This window comes from Eschscholzia californica, unplaced genomic scaffold (genome assembly GCF_041429995.1).
Source record: "Eschscholzia californica isolate CP2 unplaced genomic scaffold, dmEscCali1.0.p SCAF_1, whole genome shotgun sequence".
NCBI classification, from domain to species: Eukaryota; Viridiplantae; Streptophyta; class Magnoliopsida; order Ranunculales; family Papaveraceae; genus Eschscholzia; species Eschscholzia californica.
Window position 1 is genome coordinate 53,925,998 of NW_028238198.1, and position 24,616 is coordinate 53,950,613.

General features: G+C 37.9%; 3 protein-coding genes across 18 annotated transcripts; 1 reads left to right on the forward strand and 2 right to left on the reverse strand.

The window, feature by feature from the left end:
• Positions 1–472: 472 nt before the first annotated feature.
• LOC147567633 (uncharacterized) lies at positions 473–6,356 on the forward strand. Of its 10 annotated transcripts, none has more exons than XM_086654233.1 (6): positions 473–785; positions 1,362–1,466; positions 1,868–2,060; positions 2,631–2,708; positions 3,105–3,305; positions 5,546–5,591. In XM_086654233.1, the coding sequence occupies exons 1-5, from the start codon at positions 747–749 to the stop codon at positions 3,236–3,238; spliced, it is 549 nt and encodes a 182-aa protein (XP_086510359.1). In that variant the 5' UTR covers positions 473–746; the 3' UTR covers positions 3,239–3,305; positions 5,546–5,591. The 10 variants fall into 10 exon arrangements, with proteins under 10 accessions (XP_086510359.1, XP_086510358.1, XP_086510356.1 ...); XM_086654232.1 differs by lacking the exon at positions 5,546–5,591 and adding an exon at positions 6,225–6,356 and having other exon boundaries at positions 589–785; positions 3,105–3,377; XM_086654230.1 differs by lacking the exon at positions 5,546–5,591 and adding an exon at positions 6,225–6,356 and having other exon boundaries at positions 591–785; positions 1,359–1,466; positions 3,105–3,377.
• Positions 6,357–13,544: 7,188 nt separating this feature from the next.
• LOC147567634 (uncharacterized) lies at positions 13,545–19,168 on the reverse strand. 7 transcript variants are annotated; one of them, XM_086654245.1, is made up of 9 exons: positions 19,037–19,168; positions 16,168–16,525; positions 15,457–15,490; positions 15,153–15,356; positions 14,951–15,040; positions 14,814–14,879; positions 14,633–14,724; positions 14,506–14,553; positions 13,545–13,994 (listed from the first exon to the last, which is right to left on the reverse strand). In XM_086654245.1, the coding sequence occupies exons 1-9, from the start codon at positions 19,041–19,043 to the stop codon at positions 13,868–13,870; spliced, it is 1,026 nt and encodes a 341-aa protein (XP_086510371.1). In that variant the 5' UTR covers positions 19,044–19,168; the 3' UTR covers positions 13,545–13,867. The 7 variants fall into 7 exon arrangements, with proteins under 7 accessions (XP_086510371.1, XP_086510373.1, XP_086510369.1 ...); XM_086654247.1 differs by having other exon boundaries at positions 16,168–16,498; positions 19,037–19,144; XM_086654243.1 differs by having other exon boundaries at positions 16,168–16,670; positions 19,037–19,122.
• Positions 19,169–19,311: 143 nt separating this feature from the next.
• Positions 19,312–23,304, reverse strand: LOC147567635 (uncharacterized). The gene is made up of 6 exons (XM_086654248.1): positions 22,909–23,304; positions 22,280–22,393; positions 20,870–20,950; positions 20,104–20,276; positions 19,879–19,975; positions 19,312–19,685 (listed from the first exon to the last, which is right to left on the reverse strand). The coding sequence occupies exons 1-6, from the start codon at positions 23,164–23,166 to the stop codon at positions 19,575–19,577; spliced, it is 834 nt and encodes a 277-aa protein (XP_086510374.1). The 5' UTR covers positions 23,167–23,304; the 3' UTR covers positions 19,312–19,574.
• Between the last annotated feature and the right edge of the window lie 1,312 nt (positions 23,305–24,616).

Here is a 24,616-nt window from a genome sequence, read left to right on the forward strand (position 1 = left end):
AAATATTTGGATTTGAGAAGACAACTCCAGATGACATTGGGTTCAGTGTGGAGTCTCCAAGCAAGTAATTTGCTGAGGAAAGCTTGGTTATCCATTATAGAATTATGGATGCCGAGTCCACCCAGATTTTTAGGCAGACAAATGTAAGACCAGGATTTAGTACATATACTTTTTGATTTTTTCCACTAAAAGGACATCTAGAAGTCGTACTTCGCTGACAAATACTCTTAGGAAGAGCAAAACATTGCATCTGGTATCAGGGAATGGGTGTAGCGATGACAAAGATGACCACCGTGCGACCAACTTGTGACAAGAAGTTATTTTGCTGCTTGGAGAGTTTGGATTAAATTTGATAGAGGGTAGACTGAAAAACTTTAGCCTCGTTGCGTCGGGTGAAGAGTTATGCCCAAAAGATTTTGGGACGGGTGAGATCGAAATGTAAGTTACTCTCAGAGTCGAAGTTCTCGAACTTGTCCGAGGCCTTGCTGCGGCTCTTGCACTGGTCGGTCCAAGACCTTTGTTCTAAGAAATGATTTTCTTTTTTCGATAGATAGACTTGTATTTCTTTCAGTTCAACAAAAAAAAAAAAAGACTTGTATTTCTTTCTCCTTCCGTCCTTCGACTTCTACACACTCGGCCTCAGCAGAGGGACTGCGGTTTGTTCCATTCATGGAATTAATTTGGATTTAATAATCTTCAAAGAAAAAATCAGTAATAGGATTTTGTCTTGGAACGTCATTTCTAACATGGAAACCCTAGAAAAACCAGAAGAAACCGTGGAGACTGTAAGAATTTCTTTACCTCTATTATGCATTTCAACTCAAGATGGCGTTGAATGGATTGATGCATTTGTTATACTAAACTCGACTACTTCTAGTTTCAAATTTCTTACATCTCTTTTTGTTTTTCATTTATGGTTTTAGGGTTTAGTATGGATCCAATTTCTTTGTGAATTGTGATCTGCATTTACATTAATCTGAGATCGACTACTTAGAATCTTCTTTGTGAATTGTGATTGTAGGTTCAGTGTTTGTTGCTCTGTGAATGCTAGAAAATACCGTATCAGTGATAATAGGCTTTCGTCTCACATTTTATAATTATACATGACTACGCATTTAGCGATTTAGGTTATATTTTTCAACTTCTTATGCTTTTAAGTTTTACCAGACAATTGCCTAGCATTGACTTCTTCTAGAGAAGCAAAGAAGAGCGAAAATGACTCAAAGACGAAATCGAGGATATACTTGGTTTCAATGTCAACGGTTGTTGATGCGTGTTTTTACCTGGCTTGCATGTAGTAAATGTTCTTATATATGTTTATCGTTGTATTGAAGCCTAACATTGTTTCATTTTTGAAGCAGCAGAGTCCAAGGGTGTCAGGAACTGTAAATTGGAGAACATCTACTCTTATTGGAGTGTTTGCCGGTATGTTGTATGGAGGTAGTAAGGAGGCAGCTAAATCGGTTGTAAGTTGATGTTTCCATTGATTTCTTCTCTATAGTAACTTTTTTAGTATAATTGTTACTTAAACCGAAAATACCAAACACTCTTTATGTTACCTTTCACTTTAAAAGAGGTTATCTTGGTTTTGTCCTTTTCTCCTTCTACACTCACCCACTCCGCGGAATCTCTCTCCAAAGTGAGAAAGACTTCAACTTTTGAAGGAAGTGTTGTTACAAGAATTTGATTGATAGGAAAAACTAAATATTTTATTAAATCGTTAGTTCTGTCACTATATTTCTTCCTTTGTTCCATTGATACTTTAGAATCCCAAACAGCTTATTGTGGGTATATGCTCGAATCATAGATAGATCTAAACTTTAGATTAGTTCCGTTGACAAGTTTAAAAGCGTTTTTCGTATGGTAGAGCAAGGATGCAGCAATGGAGAAAAGGTTTGTCCGAGTAACTCGTGGATCAATAATTGGTGGGGCCGGTCTTGGAATGTTCACAGCTGCATTTTTTGGCATACAGAATATGCTTGCAGGGCAACGCGGTGTACATGATGTTTACAATGTAGTTGGTGCTGGTTCAGCTACTGCTGCAATGTTCCGCCTAATTTGTAAGGAAACTATATTAATAAATCATTCTTGCTTTTATCAAAGTTCTGAGTGACCTAAGTAGTTACCTTGAGGTGTATGCATCGATGTGCATCTTATGCGCCTTTGTAAACGTTATGTGCATGTGTATGTGTGTAATACCGTATATTCCCTTGTCGTATCAATGTATATGTACTAATAACATATTTCTATATGTGTGACTTTTTGTACCCAATGGCCAAAAATTCTACAGTAACAATTCAAATTGAACTTCAGTATTTCCATCCAAAGTTCTATGCAACAACTAACTCGACTCTCCAACATGGGATGATTAGGGCTATTCCCTATTCTGATCTGACACCCGAGTACCCAGGTGGATCTGCGGATTCCAATTACTTATCGAGTAACCAATTTTCTGTAGTAGCTATTGAGTCCAGCTTGGAGAAAAAGACCACAAATTAGATATTAACTACCTTCTCTAAATTTTTTATCTTTATTTCATTCAGGTTATGACTACATAGGAGGTGAACAGTGAACAGTGAACAGTGAACAGTCTATGTGTTGATATTTGTCCCTTTCCTTCTATCCTGCAGTGCCAGGTTCCCTCCAACAGCGTTTCAGGAATGTGATGCTCGGTTCTGCTTTAGGCGCTGCATTTGGATTCCCACTTGGTAATATACTAATACATATAAAATATATATATACATGTGCGTGCGTGTACATAACGTGGAATCAAGAATCAACTTAAACTATCAACTTATAACGTGGCTGCATTATCGCGACCTATTTTGAACATACATGTTCCAAAGTTTAGTAACTGACATGTCCGAAAACACGAGCATATGATACATTATGCCATTATGGGAACTGTTCCATATTGCTCTTGTACTACTTCGGTAAAATATCTTCTTTGCCCAAACATCAGTTATTGATATTTCCGTTATGAAAAACAATGAAGTTCATTGAATCTAAATGAACTTATTTATGGTTAGGATCAACTGTTTATTTGTTAAATTCAACACTTGAGGAATTTAAATGGTGAACAGAAATCTTTATTGATTCTACAGGTTGGCTTCATTTGAAGCTAGTGGAGCAGGCAAACGAAGAGAATAGGCTTTCTCATTCTAGCACAGACGGAAGCGAGGAAAAGGATGAAGTTGACAGTGCCGTCGAGAAGGTTGAAGGAAGCTCGCCTAAATAATATAATAATGTGTAAGGGGCAGAAAAGCTCCATTTTTTGCTGTTCAGAATAACAAAACGATTTTTAAGTCTTTTTTTTTTTTTTGTTGAAAGACCGAAACAAAAAACCAAACGTTACAATCTCAGATCCCACATCATATGTTCCTTCGACTTCCATTCCCGTCTGACCTTGTTTTTCCTACCCCACTTTGCCAGAGCGTCCGCCAGAGTATTTGTTTTCCTCGGGGTGTAGTTAAATAGTATTTGATCGAATTTATTGCAACGTGCTTGTATCTGTTTCATGTGGGGAAGCGATTGCCAGTTGATTACCTTGGTTTCGTTGTGAATATGATTAATCAAGCTGATATTGTCGCTTTCAATAATAATATGGGTGAGATTAAGGTCTTCCGCCCATATCGCTGCTTTCAGTATGGCTATGCATTCGCATTCCTCCGCTGTTTGTCCCCTTACTGGTTCTGCTAGTGCTGTAATCAGGTTTCCATCCGCATCTCGAAGGATGCACCCAATCCCTGCCAATTCTGAGAGCTTGCTGAAAGAAGCATCAACATTAATTTTGATGAATGGTTGTGGGGGTGGAATCCAGATTGACTGGATAACTTTGTTATTGGGTTGACTCTCCTCGGGTAATCTTGTGTTAAAACAATGAATCTTCTGAATAGCTTGCATTGGCGAGGTGTCCTTCTGGCCGAAATTCTTATCGCATCTTACTTTCCAGATATACCACATTATCTTGGCGAGGTTCGCCACTATTGGATCATCTAGCGACTGCCATTGCATAATCCATTCTAGCACCGAGACTATTCCATCAGTTTTGATGTTGTAATGAAACCAAACTGCCCTCGCAAAGTTGCAGTGCAGTAGTACATGTGTTAGTGATTCCCGTTGCTCACAGAACACGCAGCTATAGTTGTTGCCTATGTATTTACCTATTTTGTCTTTGACAGGAAGGCTGTTAGTGCAGCATTTCCAAAGGAACAGTTTAATCCTCGGTATCGATTTGATATTCCAAATGAACGACCAATCAACTGTTACCGGATCCCGGGTACCCAAACTCAGATACTTGTACATCGATTTAACGGTGAACTTGCCTGAATTTGTCAGAGTCCACACCATTTCATCTTCTGCCAACGGATGGAGATTTATACTGAGGATTGCCCTGCAAATCTCGTCATTAAAGAATAAAGGTAACAGTTCCACCTTCCATGAATGGTTCGCGATCAGTTGATCAACCTTGTTGAATGGACAATTGTTATGGTTGGGAATTGGCGGCTTATGATTTGGGATCCAGAAGTCCTCCCATATGTTTATATCTGTGCCTTTGTTGACATCCCAAAAAATAAGATGTGTCAGTTTTCCGATAGGTTCCGCCATCGATTTCCAGACCCAAGAATGGTTTTGTCGCGGATGAGAGGGTTTGGCCGTTTTAGGGAAATATTTGGCTTTAAGCAGCTGAGCCCAGGGCGCAGAAGGATATTTGAGGAGACGCCACCCCAGTTTGCAAAGAAAAGCTTCGTTGTCGATGCGAGGGTTCCGCAGACCTAGACCTCCGGATTTCCGCGGTTTGCAGATGGCCGCCCAGTTAATGGTATGAATGGATTTTGTTTTTCCCCACCAGAATGACCGTTGAATGGTCTCTATGCGATTGCTGATGCCTTTGGGTATGCGAAGCATTGCATCTGATATCGGGGAACCGCCGCGGTAATAGTCGAGATGACTACAGTGCGGCCTGCTTGGGAGAGGAGATTAGTCTGCCACTTCGAAAGTTTATTCTGGATTTGACTAATCAGTGGCTCGAAGGCTTGATTTTTCTTTGCCCCAATGAATAATTTTGTGCCCAGATATTTGTCTAGGGATGAGGCTTGGTGCACTTTGAGAGATTTGGTGATCAGACGTTTGAATTTGGGGTGGGTGTTTTTGGAAAAGAAGATTGTGGATTTGCTATAGTTGATTATTTGACCTGATTCTGAGCCGAATGTGGTGAGGATGTTGATGAGGTTAGTGATGTTATCCTAGGTGTTCAGCCCAAATATAATACAATCATCAGCAAACAGAAGGTGATTAATGGTGAATGAGGACCGGGTTAAAGAGAAACCAATGAATTTGTTAGGGCTATCGGGGGAATCCAGTAAGCGACTTAGGCCTTCCATGGCTAAAGCGAACAGGAAGGGGGATAGCGGGTCTCCTTGTCTCAAACCTCTAGTCACATTGAAAGACGGCCCAGGTCTGCCATTGAGTAAGACTGCCATCGAGGAAGTAGAAATACATGCATGAATCATTTTCATCATGAGTCAAGAAAACGATTTTTAAGTCACCCTTCTTATTTTCATCTTTTCTTCCAACAGGCCAAAGTTTGACCTAAATGTTGCTAGGGCGCTTCTAAAGGCAGCAGGCCAAAAGGCTGTTAGCATCCGACAATTTTATTGACTCGGGTCAATGGTCATTGACCCGAGTTCTCTATAAGCATCGGTTTTTAATGTGGGTGACGTTCACCTTCGTTTGCTTCTTCCATCTTCTCTTTCAAAACAAAAAGAATCACAATTAATTTTTCTTCCAAAACAAAACTCTAGAAAAGAATGCAACATTCTCCGGCAACGGCACTTACCCGCGACCATTCTTTTATTCGAAACCATCAATCCGAGTGATTTTTTCATCATTCAACTAACAAAAGAGTCTAGGTTTTAACCACCAATCCATAAATTCACAACCAAACACACGGATTAGCCAATCCGTGAGTATGTGAAGAGAAACGGATTGACCAATCCGTGAATATGTGAAGAGAAACGGATTAGCCAATCCGTGAGTATGTGAAAAGTAACGGATTGGCTAATCCGTGACTTAATAGAAACAGACGGACTGGATGGAGGGGATAAGGTTAACTCCACTTGAGTGGTGCCTACATAGTTGGGTGGTGCTAATAGAGAAAGGAGCGATTGAGCTTTGTGCTAACAGAGATGGATGCTAACAGCTTTTTGGTCCGGTGCCTTTAGAAGCACCCATGTTGCTATTCTGTAAGAAAGGAAATCTATATCTCCTTGTAATTTGTTTTTTTCCCCCATGGGTGGAATGAGATTGACCGTCTGAATCTAATTCATTGATACATTACTTATTAGGGAATAAAATAGTCTATCTTTTGCTAAGGCTAATGGGTTTACAGAACTTATTTTGAACGGAGACTCAAGGAATGTCATCTTCATCTTGATGGGGAGAAACTCAAGGAATGTCATCTTCATCTTGATGGGGAGAACCTCTCCAACACATTGGACTGCAGAAAAATGGATCAACGAAGCTCTTTCCATGTGTAAATCTTTTGTTTTTTTGAAGTTTAACCATGTAAATAGAGATGCCAATCTCATTGCTGATGATATGGCCAAAACTACTAGACAATCTGGGTTAAGTCGAGAATGGAATCACCATCTCCACTTAATTTCTCCATGTAGCAGTGATCCAACTTGTTAATGAAATCTTGTTATTTGGAAAAAAAAAAAAAAAAAAAATAGTCATATAAACCAAGTTATATAACTACTTTCTGTTTCAAATTACTCTTGGACATTATTTTTGTGATGAATTCGATGAGTGATAAAGAAAGAAACAAATTACAGAAAGAAGCACCAACGCCTATCGTCCAAGTCTTCATTATCACAAATGCAAATTCATTGTTACACTTCAATGGGCCAAATCTCATAACATCTCCTATCCCATACAGAAGGAGACAATCAAAACATAATAAGACATCTCCAAGGCTATAAACACAAAATCTAGTGGCAACGGAGAATGACAAAGAAAATCCAGTAGCTACAGATGTCTTTCAAGTCGATCAAGTTTCAGTATACTAGCCGAAAATGTAACATTCGAGCAAACATTTTCGCCAAAAGGGATAGACAAACAAAGCAACAGAGATCTTGGACTGCAGTCCCGACTCCTCTTTCTCATCTTTCAAGTCAATCAAGTTTCAGTACACACTGAAAATGTAACATTCAAGCAGACATTTTCGGCGGACTAAGACAAACAAAGGAACGGAGATCCTGGACTCAGTCCCAGCTCCTCTTCCTCATTTGATTGTAAAAGGTGCCATGGGATTTTAGTCCAAAAGAAAATCTAATAAGGGTTTCGGCCCAATCCTAAATTTAAATCTATTTTTTACCCTTCACAACTCCATATGTAAGTTGCATAACGATGCGTCACTCTTCTGAATCGCATATCCGATCTTTAACGTTTTCATACTGTATGTCAATATTTCAGAGTCATTGTGGAAAGAGGTACGAAAGGAGTAAACAATGAATTCTTTCCCGTGTAGAACAGAGGAATTAACCATCTTTTGGTACTCCAACTATTGCTTTCTTTACCATATTCTGTTATAAAGAAGGAAAAAGGAAGGTCACATAGACTTTGTAACTGACAGGACAATCTTTAAAGAACTTCTCAAATCCATGATGGTTAAAACAGCCACCCGATTGACCAAATTGTTGTGCCGTTGACCGCAGTTGACTATATAATCTCCATTTGACAATTTCACTGCAGCTGGTGCCGTTGACCGCTGTTAACTATATAATCTCAATTTGACACTTTCGCTGCAGCTAGATACAACTTGAGTTAACTATCATAAATATTAAATTTATGAAGCAACTGTGATAGTCCCACATCGCACGCGAAAGTGTCTGGAGTCTAGGCTATAAGTGAATGCTCAAGTTTAGTAAGTGTCAACGCCTTTTGGGTAGGCTTGTGGAGCGTTCGCGAAGAACAAAATTACTTAGTTGTGAGGTGTCTAAAGTGGCAATAGTATTGGTAACTGCTAAGAGTTTTGGGTGTCACAACAATAGTATTATATGTATATGTTGGAACTAAAAGTCGCAGAAGCTATCGAACCTACCTAGAAATTGATTCGACTATGAAGATTAATCGAAAAGCTAAGCCAAAATCTAAATATGCAAACAGAAATTAACGAGGTTCGGCCTAAAGCCTACGTCCTCGGGCGAACAATAAATCTTTATTGAAGGATAGATGAAGACGACTCACACAACCCGCAAGTTCGTCCCAAGATGGTACCGTATAGAAAATTAACCTTCTATACTAAATCTTCGACGACCGAGAAATTAAACACCGCTCAAAACTATGAACAAAAAATTTCTCTCTCACTTGCTCTCTCTCTTTAGCTCTCTCTAAAGAAGAGTTGTTGTTGCTTGTGTTGTGAATTACAAGCACTCAAACCCCCTATTTATATAGGATATCCACCGTCATAACAAGCCCCATAAAAAAGAACTTTGGTTTCTAAATTACTTAGGTTTCTAAATTTTGGTGCCAAAATTGGAAACCGCCTATATCCAAAACAAACCGCCTCTCATCAATTGGAAACCGCTAATTGACCCAAAACCGTCTTTCTCAATTTGGAAACCGGCCAACGTGGAAACTGCCTCTTACAATTCTCCACCTCGTACACAATTTGATATACTTCAAATTTTGGACGAACACCAGGATACTCCTTGTAAGATATATCTGCCTCTTGTAACTTCATTCGACTGCACCATATGACCATGGCTGCCTACGTACCCTTTTATAGGATCAAGCCTACCGTAGTTCTACCAACCCTTCACATAAAGTTTACCTTGTCGCCATTACGCCCTTTCGGGCAACTTAACACGAGCCTATTTGTAGCAATTCCAGGCAATGCTGAAACTTGCTACGTGTCACCACTTTAGTCAACATGTCCGCGGGATTCTCATTTGTCTGTACCTTCATGAGAGAAACATAACCTTCCTCTATGACATCTCGTACAAAGTGATACCTGACATCGATATGCTTAGTACGAGCATGATGAACCTGATTCTTCGCCAAGTGGATCGCACTTTGACTATCACACCATACATCTACGCACTCCTGCTTAATCCCTAGATCATCCAGAAGACCCCACAACCACAATGCTTCCTTTACACCCTCGGCCATAGCCATATACTCGGCCTCCGTAGTAGATAACGCAACTGTAGATTGTAACATCGATCGCTAACTAACTGGAGCACCATGTATCCTAAATACATAACCAGTAGTAGATCGTCTTCTATCTAGATCGCCAGCATAATCTGAGTCAACATAACCGCTTACCTGACATGTGTCTCCACCAAAGCACAAACCTGTATCAGTAGTACCCTTCAAGTACCTCAAGACCCACTTCACAGCTTCCCAATGTGTCTTCCCCGGGTTTGCCATAAACCTACTAACCACACTGACCGCTTGTGAAATATCTGGACGAGTAGCGTACATCAAACTGCCAACTGCACTAGCATACGGTACACGATCCATTTGATCCTTCTCCACCGTAGTAGTGGGAGATTGTTTTCCCGAGAGCCTGAAGTGTGGTGCCAAAGGTGTTGACACCGCCTTCGCATTCTGCATCCCGAATCGAGAAACTACTCGTTCGATGTAACCTTTCTGATTCAAGTACAGTTTCTTACTTGATCGCTCTCTCTTAATCTCCATTCCCAGTATCTTCTTTGCAGCGCCCATGTCTTTCATCTCAAACTCTTGACTGAGTTGAGATTTCAACTTATCTATCTCCACCATGCTTCTAGAAGCAATAAGCATGTCATCCACATACAAAAGGAGATAAATAAAGTCACCTTCGCGAAGCTTCTTGATGTATACACAACAATCATAGTCACTTCTGCGAAAACCATGCTTTAGCATGAAAAAATCAAATCGTTTGTACCATTGGCGAGGGGATTGTTTCAATCCGTAAAGAGACTTCCTCAAACGACATACTTGATCTTCTTTGCCCTCAACCTTGTATCCCTCAGGTTGAGCCATATAAATTTCTTCTTCCAAATCACCGTGCAAGAAGGCAGTTTTAACATCGAGTTGTTCCAGCTCAAGATCACTGTGAGCAACAATACTCAATAGCACCCGAATAGAAGTATGTTTCACGACCAGTGAGAAAATCTCATTGTAGTCGACCCCTTCTTTCTGTGCATAACCCTTGGCCATTAGTCTTGCCTTATACCTTGTACCCTTGATCTCGGAAGAATCCTCTTTCTTCTTGTACACCCATTTACAACCAATAACAGACTTACCTTCGGGCAATGGGACAACCTCCCATGTCTTGTTCTTGTGGAGAGACTCCATCTCTTCTTGCATAGCAACCAACCAACTCTCTCTTTCCGCCGCGGCAATAGCTTGTTTGAAGGTGACCGGCTCGTCGTCTTCCATCGAGAGTGCATATTCAACCACATTTGCCTGCCCGTAATGCCTAAGAGGTTTGTCTGACCCTAACCTCTGTACCGGCTTATATAACAGTTTCGGCCTAGTGTGTACCGTAACATCCTGCTGTTGTTGTTGTAAAACTTGTGTACCTTCCCCTTGAACCTCCTCATGATCGGGTTCATCAATTTCCTCATCCTGAGTATTAGCCTGATGCTCCACCTGATCATGATTCCTAGAAACCCATTGGTCTTCGGCTTCTACTTCCACTACTTGAGCTTTAGTAGACCTAACATCACCACAACTAGGCACCGTAGCTTTCGCCATAGCTACAATGGATGACTCATCAAACACCACATCTCTGCTGATTACAAACTTCTTGTCTTCCGTACACCATAGCCGATAACCCTTGACTCCTGTAGCATATCCTAAGAAAATTGCCTTCTTTGCTCTATTGTCAAGTTTGTTACCTTTAACATGGTAATAGGCCGTACAACCGAAAACCTTAAGTCTCCCGTAATCTGCATGTTCACCTGACCACACCTCGTAAGGTATGCCGCCATCTAAAGAAGAATGTGGAGACCTGTTCACAATATAACAAGCTGTAGCAACAGATTCTGCCCACCATTCTACGCCTAATCCCGAATTGGAGCGCATACATCTAGCCTTCTCAAGTAGTGTACGGTTCAATCTCTCAGCGACTCCATTCTGCTGAGGTGTGTTTACTACTGTCCAGTGCCTCACAATGCCTTCCTGATTACAAAACTCCTTGAATGCCCCATCCGTGTACTCGGTCCCATTATCCGATCTTAACGTCTTCAGCTTTCGACCAGTTTTGTTCTCAACCATTGCTTTCCACACCAGGAATGTGTTGAATACCTCATTCTTATGCTTTAGAAAATAAAGCCAGACAAATCTCGAATGATCATCAATGAATGTAACAAAATACCTGGAACCACCCTTGGAAGGTAACTTTACCGGTCCCCAGACATCGGTATGTACGTAGTCTAATACCTTTTTGCTCCTGTGCTTGCTTGTAGAGAACGTCACCCTTTGTGCCTTCCCGAACACACAATGCTCACAAAACTCCATGCAAGGCTTCTTCATGTCCTTCAACAAGCCTTTCCCGCACATCAAAGATAGACCCTTTTCTGACATATGCCCAAGGCGCATATACCAAAGCCTCGTACTAGCCGTTGGATCCCTTCCACTGATTCCTACTGCTACATCTCCAGTAATTGTTGTCCCTAAAAGTTTGTATAAATTACCGTAACGAGTACCTCTCATTACCACCAAAGAACCCTTAACGACTTTTATGGAGCCATTCTCTATAATTATCTTACAGCCGTTCCGCTCCAACACACCAAGGGAAATTAGATTTTTTCGCAATTCGGGTATGTGTCTTACGTCCGTCAATGTTCTCACCACTCCATCGTGCATCTTGATACGTATTGTTCCGAGTCCCACAGTTTTACATATACTATCATCACCCAGTATAACTGTACCACCATCTATACTCCTATAGGTAGTAAACCACTCCCTATTTGGACACATATGGTGTGACGCCCCTGAATCAAGCATCCACTTATCGGAGATCTTCTCAGACACCTCTGTCACCGAGAAACATTCATCAGGGTCTTCTGACACATATCCCGCCTCTTGCATCTCTTGCTTCCCCTTGTAGCCTTCGTTCTTTTGCTTCAACTTTCTCTTTGGACAAGCCGCTTTAAAGTGGCCAAGCTCACCACAACTAAAGCACGTTTTCTTGAAAGAGCCTCTAGATTTGGATCTAGATTTCCCGCCCTTTCCCTTTCCCCTTTCATTACTCCTCCCCCTCGTTACAAACAACCCTTGTGCTTGTTCCTTGTCTACTCCACCTGACGCCATACTGTTAGTAGCAACCTTACGAAGGTCATCTGCTAATAACGAATTTCTCGTCTCTTCCATGCTTAGACTATCACCAACAAGCATTAAAGTTTGAACAAGGTTCTCATAGAATTTAGGCAATGAAAGTAACAATATGAGGGCTTGGTCCTCATCCTCAACCTTAACATCAATATCCTTCAAATCTGAAATAATCTTGTCAAACCTATTCACATATTCCTGAATAGAAGAACCCTCTTCGATTCTACATGTGAATAATTTGGATTTTAAGTAGACCCGATTCGTTAAAGTTTCCGTCATGAAATTGCTTTCTAGCTTTAACCACACACTCGCCGCCGTTGTTTCTCCGTCTACTAGGAACGCCACGTCCCTCTCAAGACACAACATAATGGTTGCCCGTGCTTCGAGATCTAACTCCTCCCACATATCTCCTGGTTTCTTTCCCGTCAACGTCTTATGTAATTTCTGTGAGATTAACAGATTCTTCATCTGCATCCGCCAATAAGAAAAATCGTTTTTCCCATTGAACTTCTCCATCTCATATTTCCCTGCTTTGACCGTACCACTTCTCGATCCCATCTTCTCTTCGTTCAATCTCAACAAGGCTCTGGTAGCAATTGTTATTACTAAAAGTCGCGGAAGCTATCGAACTTACCTAGAAATTGATTCGACTATGAAGATTAATCGAAAAGCTAAGCCAAAATCTAAATATGCAAACAGAAATTAACGTAGTTCGGCCTAAAGCCTATGTCCTCGGGCGAACAAGAAATCTTTATTGAAGGATAGATAAAGACGACTCACACAACCCGCAAGTTCGTCCCAAGATGGTACCGTATAGAAAATTAACCTTCTATACTAAATCTTTGACGACCGAGAAATTAAACACCGCTCAAAACTATGAACAAAAGATTTCTCTCTCACTTGCTCTCTCTAGCTCTCTCTAAAGAAGAGTTGTTGTTGCTTGTGTTGTGAATTACAAGCACTCAAACCCCCTATTTATACAGGATGTCCACCGTCATAACAAGCCCCATAAAAAAGAACTTTGGTTTCTCAATTTTGGTGCCAAAATTGGAAACCGCCTATATCCAAAACAAACCGCCTCTCATCAATTGGAAACCGCCAATTGACCCAAAACCGTCTTTCTCAATTTGGAAACGGGCCAACGTGGAAACTTACAGTATATCATGATATAAATGAGGGGAAAATTAGAAACAATGCGAATAGAAAAAGATAGAAGATTTTTACCACAGATAAAATTCTATATCAACACTAAATGTATTATTTACTACAATTCTTCACCTTCCTCAGGAAAAATATGATCAGACTAACTATTTGTATACCCTCAGAAGAAATGAAAATGAACTTTGTATGTTTTCTTTTCCTGTATGGTCAGTAACGTTCTTTGTATTTTGAACAGGATTTGTATCTTCTTTCTCTGTTCTTTATCGACCCACTTTTGAGGAGTAATCACCTCATTTGATGCCAACTTTTGTGCTTTCGGTCGAGACCCTAACATAAAATTTTGGTTTATCAATTATCATGAAGATCTTACTCACTTACTTCATACCCATTGCCTCGTTTGCTGATAAGAATCTGGAAACCATCTTGACCATAACAAGTGTTTCTTCTTTATTAGATAAAGGAATGCGCCATAGCAGGGAATATGCATCAACCCAACTGCCAAGTACCTGCAAGTTCGGATCAATAAAAAGAATTGTTTAGCTTTTCACTTAAGAAAGTATTAACTATCAAAAACGAGAAAGATTTTCAAGTCTTTACTACTAAAAAAGTTTGGCCCAGTGTCACTGTCTATGTCCAAAGTGAAAGACTAAAAACATTCAACTGGTTTACAGCGGCCCGAAGCATAATATTAGGGATAGTTACTTATGTGAATGGTTCCACACAGGTGGGCCGTGGGCCCTATGCCTGAGGTCCAAGGGCCTTTGGGCTTGCAGAAGTTAGAGACCGAAGGCATACATTGTACCAGTAAAACACATAAAAAATGTTGGGTGAGCCCTATGCACGAAGCCTAGAGCCCAAGGCGTCAGGCTTACATGACTTTTTGACCAGAGACATACATTTTACCTATAAAATACATAAAAAATGTTGGGTTTCTTCATGAAGGAATAGCCTATCTAACAAACATCGAATATATTTTCGTTCAATTTAACAAGGAAGTGGAATCACAGAAAGGCTTACCACAATGGAGCATAAGAGGATGATAAGTCGAGAAACGGGTATGGCCACCTAGACAGAGAAAAATTGTTAAAATTAAGGTGTTGAGTGTAGGAGAAAAGAAAAGGAGTTGTAACCAATCTATACTTACCAAAGTGAGACACAAGCATGAACAACCCATTGGAAAATGACATAGATTGCAGTCCACAAAATGAAGTATGCCGATCGAAACCATGGAAATCGCTAGAACAGACATTTTTCATAATGAGTTCGTTATATTTAAAGGATCATATATTGACAAAAGAACGATAAAACTTGTAAGTTCAACTTACTAAGCTGTTCATAGCTACATCTGAAATAAGGAAAACAGCATTGATCGAATGCATACAAATCAGCAACTGCATAAATGAGAGTTCAGTATTAAGATTGTCATCAAAATTAAACAGTAGTTCTCACAGATTTTACTTACGAAAGTTAGATGGTAAGATTTGATGATAAGAAATGGGAATATGCCGAACCAAAAGACAGTATCAGTGAGCATCACTGCTCCAGCAGTCATCTGCATATTGAAATTAGGAACCTTTATCACAACCTTGAATCCAAAATTCATCTATTTCTTGAAGATGTCGTTTTTAGTTCTGAGTAATGTTTTGTTTTTTTAAGATTTTTACCTGGAAAATCACTTGAAAAATGTATTCAGGAATTCCAGCAGTTTGACGATCAGAGTTTTGTTCTTGAGGAGCAGAGCTTTTTGTAACGTTTTCGTTGTGGGAAGGAGGACAGTAGTTGGCTTGTTCTTCGTCTAGCTCAACACTGTCACCGCCAACTCTATTACGATACTCATAACATCCATTAGCGGAGAGAATAGAGCCAAGCTACAATATGAAGAAAGAAATGTCGGTATAGTGGGAATCTTCACGACAAGAAAGGTATAGTGGGAATCTTCAAATAGAAGTTTCAAGTTAGAAGAAATACCAAAAAATAAACCGTAACCAGCGCAAATGTCCACCTGTAATGAACCCATAATCAAGAAAGTTAGATATACTTAACTTGAACTAAGATAAACAAGGAAAAAAACTTCAACTAGGTGATAAGTATATTATTGGATTTCTCACAGAAGCCAGTAGCCGCTAAAATTGCAGAAATCTTTTGTCGTTTGCATTGCCCATATTTAGAGCTATTGACAATGATAGAGGCCATTAAGCCTAACTCTCCTTGAAAACTGGCTTGCAAGGAAAGGATGGCCCTAGACTTAACTACTTCAAATTTCAATGCCTAGACGATGTGGGATTATGCAACTTCCCCTCAATGCTAGCTCAGGTTACGAAGTCCCTACCCATCGCTGAAACACTAGTTCTAAGACCATGTTAGAGGCTATTGGGCGCAACTCTCTTTCACCTCACAAGGTCTACTTCACAAATTCTAATACCGACGTTATCCAATAATGTTAATAGACAAATGCTGAATTCGTCCTTGCTCAATCAATTAGTTTACATACCAAGGAAAGAAAAACAATCAATAAGAAAGATTAGATGGTTTTTAAGATTTTCTTGTTCTTTTTTTTTTTTCTTGCCGAGTATCGAAGTCATTAGGCATAAGTGAGTAGTATTAGTTTCTGTAACTCAAAATCGGGCGAGTTTAGTTTTAGAGCAAAAGATGAACAAAAAAACGAAAGAGTTTACTTACTGAGTATAGAAGTAAAACATGCCACCTCCCTCGACAACAACATCGACAACAAGCAAGGAAAGAAGAACAACGAAGGCAATAATACGAAAAGCGAGCAACCAAGCAGGATGAAGGTCCTTCAGACATGGCCTCCAAGTTTCATCTTTATACAAGGACCAATTACTTTCTTCCTGAGTTTCTTCTTCTCCTCTATCCGTTCTTGATTTATTAGAACCTTCATATCTCCATATCAAATATGATGCTAAAACCATAGACAATGATATCCAAATTCCACAAATCAAAACTCTCCAATTTAACCAATAAGACGGTACCGATGTATCAGCAGTCATAACTGGATGCCAAGAAATTTTTGAAGATGCTGTTAACAAATCCATGGAGTTTAGTAAATGAGAACTCATTTTCAGTTCTGGAATCTAGTTTCTCAGGAAATGCTTGAATTTAACACTATTGAAGAAGATAACCAGAAGGAATCTGCTTAACCAGATAAAGGGGAGAAGCCAAATCTAGAAGATAGAAAAATGAACTCAAAACTTCTCAGAAATTTTTTTGGCTCTGATAATTCCTCAAAATCATTAACCATTTAAGGAAGAAAAATAAAAAGAATCAACTAGAAAACTCAAAAGCAAGAAAGAAATTAAACTCCATCATTAAAGAACCAAACAAGGGTTTTGAAACTTTCAAAATGATTACAGCAAAAATTGGAATGAATCATGAGAAACCCATTTCTGTAATGAAATTAATGAGGGACCCAAAAACCCCAGATAAGCAATTTAGACATGATTCTTGTTTGAACTAAGAAAATAAATATGGGTTTATCAGACATGGAAGAACATTAAAGAAAAAAATCAAAAACAAAAGTGGCTGGTTTGACATATGTGGATTCAACCACCAAGAAGAAACAAACATTGAACATTTGAACCTCATAAATGGAAGGAAATGAAGAGAGATTCTTAACTTTAGAAAGATTTTAGCACAGAAATTAATTAGAAAACCCAGTATTAAAATGACATGAAAGATTAGATGGAGCTAAATTCTAAGCAAAGGAAAGTGTTGCATACTTACTAGGCATAGAATAGACTAAGGAGGGTGGTGGTGGTGTTTAGATTAGATGCTTTGCTTCATTGCTTTACATTTAAACTTATAAAGGGTATATATATATAGAGAGAGAGAGATAGATAGAGAGAGAGAGAGAGAGAGAGAGAGAGAGAGAGAGAGAGAGAATAAGGTCTGTAAGCTTTGAGAATAAGCTTCCTTTTTCTTTGTATCCACAGTGATCTAAAGCATATTAACCCATACAATTAAAGAACATCCATTTTTTACTAATTTTATTTACGGTAAATTCATGAATTTTTTTTAAGTCAGCCACCTTTTGCCTATACACCCATTTCCCAACAAACTAGAGAAAGGAAACCAACTTATTCTACTAATTATGTTGAGATTCTATATTTGGGTATTCACATTTTGTGAATTGGATTGCTTTTCTAAATTTATTTTTATTTTGGACAGACATCAATTGGATTATTTTCAGGGATGTTTCTCTAATAAACAAAGACAGTGAGGTTCGTTCAACACTTCTTAGTACAGTGGTTAGACACTTTAATCTGCATCGCAAAGGTTCCAGATTTGATTTCGTAGAAGTGAAAATCTATAATTTATTGAATTTAGATATAAGTAATTTAAATGAGTTTTAGACTCTTTAGAATGATCTTTAAGGACTTAACATAAGGCGATTATAGTGCTTATTCAATTCACGAATCCTTATGTATTTTTGTATTTTCTCTTCAGGATGTATCAATATTCTTATAATAAACATTGTAATCGATATAAAAAAATGGTGAGGTTTAAAAACAAGACCTATTCAAACTCTAGAAACAAAACATGTAAGTAACATTAGCTTTGCGACTAGTTAATCGAAGTGATGAAAATACCCTTATGTACATATTTTTTGTGAATGCTTTTATGTTTCAGTTATTGTTGCTTTAAAGCATGACCCAACCAACAAAACAAAGAAACAATATTTCAAAATTTGGTGGGGTTTTCTTTTATATTGTGAGAAGTCTTATCTTGCTTTTCTTTCTCATTCATTAATTTTCAATCAAACTCAAAAAGTATGACAAAAAAATTTTTGCAAACTTCAATCAATAAAACATAAAGGATATGAATCCTCCTAATTCCAAGGGATTTCTCTTAAAAGAAAGCTAATTCTTATGTAGTAAAGGACAAGAACATGAATACATCATAAGACACCATTAATATTACATTTAGAGTTGGGATATTTTGAGACCAACTTTTGACTATTAAACCCCAAAAAGGTGAGTCAAGGGGTTTTTCTTTTAAATGGTGGTAGTTTAGTTGGTTTGGAGAGAAATCCAGTGATCCCATCTAAAATGTTATTCATATAACTTGTTAAAGTTTATGGAATTTCGTTTCAATATTTATTATTGAACTAAATATTTATTTATTTTTAGTTTTTTCAGAAATTATTTGGTGAAAATGATGGAGAACCATTCTCGCAAAAAAATCGTTCCAACCTTCATGTTCATATTTCATATAGGTGTCAATAAATATATCATTCAAAAAATAACTTAAAATGAGAACATCTAAAGCACTTGGGAGTATAGTAGAGGAATCTGCTGGTGGTCTGTAATGGTTTCATCTACCAATTGTACTTGTTGATCATACTATATATGTATTTTTTTTTTTATGAAGAGAATACTATATATGTATTTGAAAACTGGAAATTGGTACTCTAAAGGCATCTTTACTTTTTTACTTTCTGCCCTGAAATATTCCTTCCCACTGTCCACAGTACAAGTTAAGAGTGAGTGAGAGAGAGAGAGAGAGACATAGAGAGAGAGAGAGAGAGTACCTATCATTGTTCAATTTTAGAGCACAATATTGGTGAAATAGAGCAAACTTGTTAAGTGGAGATGCTGGAGAAGGTACACCATTAACAGTAGAAAAGTTTAAGGGACTTGACTTAAATAACTTAAATGGGAATGGTACTAGTTTCAATTCTTTCAAGTTGTAATGAGATTTTCATGTAGTGTAAGAAGTGTGAAACATGTGGTGTGCATGCCAAACTGTTGAATTTCAACAACTACTAATAAATAGTTCGTGTGAGGAAACTAAAGAACAAAAACATCATAAATCATGTTTATTCCAATTCGACAGTTTATCAACCACATAAAGGTAGTAAACGTTACATATAAACAAGGAAAAGCATATTATAGACAGACAAAATTTCATCCTTACATACACATTTAAGAGTTACCCGAATTTTGGAAGAAGAGAAACGGTGACTAGGAAGCTGTAGAAGTTGAGTGTAGACGAGTAAGCTCTCGCACGGATATAATTTTCTCGGAGATGCCTTTGATGTATCTCGAGTAGTCTGGAGTTTTATGACTTTAAATGGCATCTGACTCATCTTCAATTATAGAGAGAGAGAAAGGAGCAACAACTACGTTGAATGATGAGGAGCCTAGTCTGTCCGTATGTTTCATCTCAAACTCACCTTCCTGCATCAAATAAAAACTCAAATTCATGTATAACATTTTCTTTTAAGATCAAATTCATATATAACGGGTAGCAAGTAGATTAACAATTTTTTGCACATTGAAATCGCTTCAAGAATCTTTTGATATATATATATATATATATATATATATATATATATATATATATATAAGGAGAAACAAAATAAAAAATTACCATTCTCCCACTAGAAGTGCTTAATGGGCAAGCAGAGGAGTACTCAAAACCAGTCTTAGGAAGTATAACGGGTTGTTCGCCTATCACACCACTTCCCCTGCCAAAATAAGAAGAAAGCACATGTGTGACAAAGACTAGAAATTATCATGGAGTTCTGATGTTAGGAAATAGAAAATTGCCGTAAGGTGAAAAAGCACGAGGAGAAAAGAACAGAAAGAGCTTTACCAGACATTCTCAACTTTCCCGTTTTCATCAGTGATGATCCAATGCCTTCTAAGAAGTTGAACAGGTCTCTCTGAATTATTGGTAATTCTTATCCTATAGGCAAAAAAATACTGTCCTTTAGAAGGTTGACTTCGGCTCTCAATGTATACACTTCTGACTTGAACCCTGATCCCCTAAAACACCAAATAGAAGATCTATTAACATGGTTGGTCCCTAATTTAGGAGAGAAGTATCTATTAATATAAGTACAGGATTTAGGTTGTCTTTTTTTTTTAGGATAATCTGAAATCTGAAATAGAATATGACTATGCATAATTTTAGTTGTTTTACATGCTTTTGTCTGTTCAATAGAGTTAGATGTTTAAACAAGTATTCCTTTCCGATAGATGTTATTTCAGCTCAAAAGATAAAGTCTGAATTTGGCAACAACACTTTTTGTAACATCTTATTTTTCTAAAATGATAAGTGCATGAACGAATCCATACTGTACAAGTAACTTGCACACAATTGATTCAGATTTCAGACTAGTTTCATCCGGAAAACAAACACAACCTTATGCTTACAAACCAAGTATACAAGTAGGTGAGAAATGTAAAGACTGATAAGGCCAACTAGTTTCCTGAATATCAAGTTTTGAATGGAAAAGTTTGTGTTTACCAAAACGAAAAGCTGAGAACTAAATGGACCTAACCTAGCTTATTTTACAGAAAACCAAGTTAAAGCTCATAGAGCAAGGGTTAATAGAAGAAGAGATTAATGTAATTACCAGAGTTGTTGCATCACTCGAACATTTAAGGAGTGAATATGGTGCTACTAGCTTTAGCTCATCTCTGTATTTAGCTGCATCCTGGAAATTAAAGAGGGTTTGAAAATAAGTTTGGGAGGTATAATCTCAACCCTTTAAGATAAGTTTGGGAGATGTAATCTTAGCCAATGAAGAGGGTTTAAAGAAAAGTTTAAGAGATATAATCTCAATCCTTGGACATAAGTTTGGGAGGTGTAATCTTAACCATTGCAGAGGAGGGTATATTCTAAAAAAGATACCCTCCTCCCTTATTATATAGATTGCAAACGTTAGTAATTCGATTTTAGATACCATACAACAAGATATAATAAAAAGAACAAATAGAGCTTAGGATGAGAAATGGTGGCAACCCAATAAATCGGTGACGAAGAAGCTATGCATATCATAAATTTGTATAAAGGAAGCACACAAAGACGGAAAGTCATATCTCCCTAGTGCCCTAGATATATCATGTGAAAAAAGTCGAAAGGCAAAAAAGAAAGAAAGAAAGAAAATAAGCGGTCTACAATCTTTGGTATTTCCTAGAACTTCAATCCTTTTACTCCCTGATTTTCTCCTCCCTCGGCTCGGCTCTTCCAATAGGAGAGGCAGTGTTTGAGTATTCCTCTATATACATGTATAATAAGATCGTTGGAAGGCTCTAGTGCTTTCTCGGTTCTGATGTTGTTGGTGACTAGGTGTTTTGCTCTTTATTATCCTGTCGTTCTTTTTAGCAAGGATAGCTCCTTCGCTTATCTCCTTTTTATTCCACCCTGTTCTTGTTGAGCAGGTATGATCTTCGGGTCTTTATCCGAATCCTCTTTATATCATTTCTCAACCATTTATTTTACTTATTCAACATTCAAACAAAACTCACTTATCAGGTTGCAGTACAATATCTTTTTTAGTTTTAATTGTTAATTGGGTTGGTTATTATTTGTTAACGGGGTATCAGGAGATAGAAGATAAGTTTCTACTTCAAGCTCAGAATGAGACTAAAACTTCACAGACCATCGGATCAACTAAAACCAACCTTTGCTGACTTAACACCGCACAAGCGTTTCGCACCATCATAGAGATTATTAACAGTCCGGGGTGGGGCAAAATCCCAATATAACCAGAAACACCGCGACGCAGTCTATTGGTAACCTCTAGACAATCTCATAGGATAAGTAGCAAATTTTCAATGTTCCCTTTCCTTTTAACATTGTCAAAGTTTTAAACAAACCCATGATTTTACAGATCAAAATCGACAGCTGACAAATTGATATACACTTAAACTCAATCTTGAGGTAGGGACAACTAAACGAACATGATTTCCAAATACCCCACTCCTTCATATCATTAGCAAAAGAATATGATGCAACAAGAAAAGCACAAAGGGTTAGGTACCTCGAATCTCTCATCTGCAATTGCCTCTTTCATCAATCTGCGAAACCGCAATACTGGTTCTTCTTCCTCAAATGATTTCAATGAATCCCTAATTCTTGCAGCTTCTTTGTAATCCTACAATGGTGACAAACTAATGATACATCTGGAAAAAGGAAAAAAGTAATTCTCAATTAACTAAACCATCTAGAGTTTGATACAAACCCCATTACAACAGACTGACAGAGTTACTACTCTCTTTTCATTGACAGTATCAAAATTAGGGCACTTTACTTCATTAAAGATGTAATAATGCTTAAATTCATCAATAATCAAAGTATAGATTACCAAGAACTTTGTCCAGCAAAATCCCCAATTAGGTCAAAAATTTATTTCCCCAAATCATACACAAATACCCCAAATTATCATTAACTATCAACTTGACATCAACAATAACATTACTGAAATTACAATTGAAAAGAACCACGAAAATCCAGAAGGGTAAACTACCCAAAAATGAAAAAAACTCAGTGAAAATGCAAAAATTCAGCAAAACTCTAACAAAATATTAAAAAAGATTCAAACCCTAGGGTAATTCGGCAAACATGAGGTAGAAATTCAACAAGGATTGAAGAAATCAGATCAAACCCTACCTCAGATTTAGCTGCAACTTCCATTTGTTGCTTCAAAAGAGCATAAGTTTGGCTACGAGACATAAAAGAACTCAAAGTCTGATTTTTTCTTTCTCCGCCATTTTTATCAGAAGATGAAGAAGAAGAAGCAACAATTTTACATGTTTTTTGTTTGGTAAAATTATTGTAGTTTCTTCGATCTATTAAAGATCCTGTAATACTAGTAGTATTATTTACTACATTGAAATCCTTGAAAACTTTGATACTCAGAGATTGCATCTCTCTCTCTCTATCTATCTATCTTCTTTCTCTCTCTAGGATTTTTATGGTCTGAGGTTTTGTTTTGGATTTATTACTTTCAGAATTTTTTCGAGTGGTGTTCGATTAATGGCCTTAATTTAGTTCTTCTTTGGTACTAGCGAATCCATATGGTGCGTGCGACTACTAGGGCTCGTTTTGTTCCCCAAATGTCATGTTTTCATTGGTTAGATGCTTGTTGCCACGGTGGATATTGCTAAACTAGATGAAAACAAATGCCATAATATAAAATACAGTACAAACTATTTTTTCCCATTTTTGGCTAGCCGGTGGTGCGATTTAGGATGAGTATTGGAACAACCAATATAAGTGGCGAAATGGTTATCTAATGGAAAAGAAGCAGTTTTATATTTGGTTTTCAGAGGTTCTAAATAGTTTTTAGGCACTTTCCTCTCTATTCACCGGTTTCAGACTATTAAACTACTCTCGTTTCCTTTGTTTTTCCTTCAAGTGATTTTTATGCACGAAATTTAGCCTCACCTTGTTGTTAATTCTCTAATTCGGTTCAACTCTCTTACTGATTTTGCTAATGGATAACACCAACACTCAGTTTTTACCTCAATTTGCGGCTCTCACGACGGAGGACCAATCTTTGGTAATGGTAGAAATGGAAGAAATAATGAACACCGTTTTGGACATAATAAAAAATGGGGTTGCTTGGATTCAGAGTAAAAAAAAAATTAGACATTGGTCAGACAATGATGGATTATCCAGATTTATCCATGGTCCAAATAAGTTCACAATCACTGAAGTTAAGGATAATGTCTTTCTTATTCGTTTCATAACGGCAACGGAATTAGATTTGGCTTTGGACAGTTCACCATGGGTAATACAAGAGAAATTAATTGTTCTTCAGGCTTGTCGAAGTGAATGTTCACTGGGGGATTTCCCTTTTGATACAGCTGGGTTTTGGACCCAACTCTATGGGATCCCTCTTGGATGCCTAAACTGCACTATAGTAAATAGATTGGCGGGTTCACTAGGAAATTTCCAGCCCACAACACCGGAAGATGCGACGAAATGGAGTCTGTTTAGCAGGGTTAAGATCGATTACTCGGTCAACAAACCGTTGCTGCAAAGGATTTTTTTAAAACTATCTCATTTCAAACTTATCTCCATCATAATTCACATAGAAAAGTTGTATAGGTTTTGTCAATTTTGTGGTTGTTAGGCCATACTATAAAATTTTGTCCAACCATTCTTGCTTTTGGTGATCTCTTAAAACAAAGGTGGTCTGAAAAACAAAAACTTCTTGTTCTAAAAGCTATGGAACCCAAATATAAGGATAATTTTAAAGTTCCATTTAATTTGAGAAATCAGGGACGGGAATTGGGATCTCTCAGCCTAGAACACCTGCCCTTAGAGGCCAACCCAGATCAGGGGAAAAAACCCAATATGGAGGGGCCCCTGA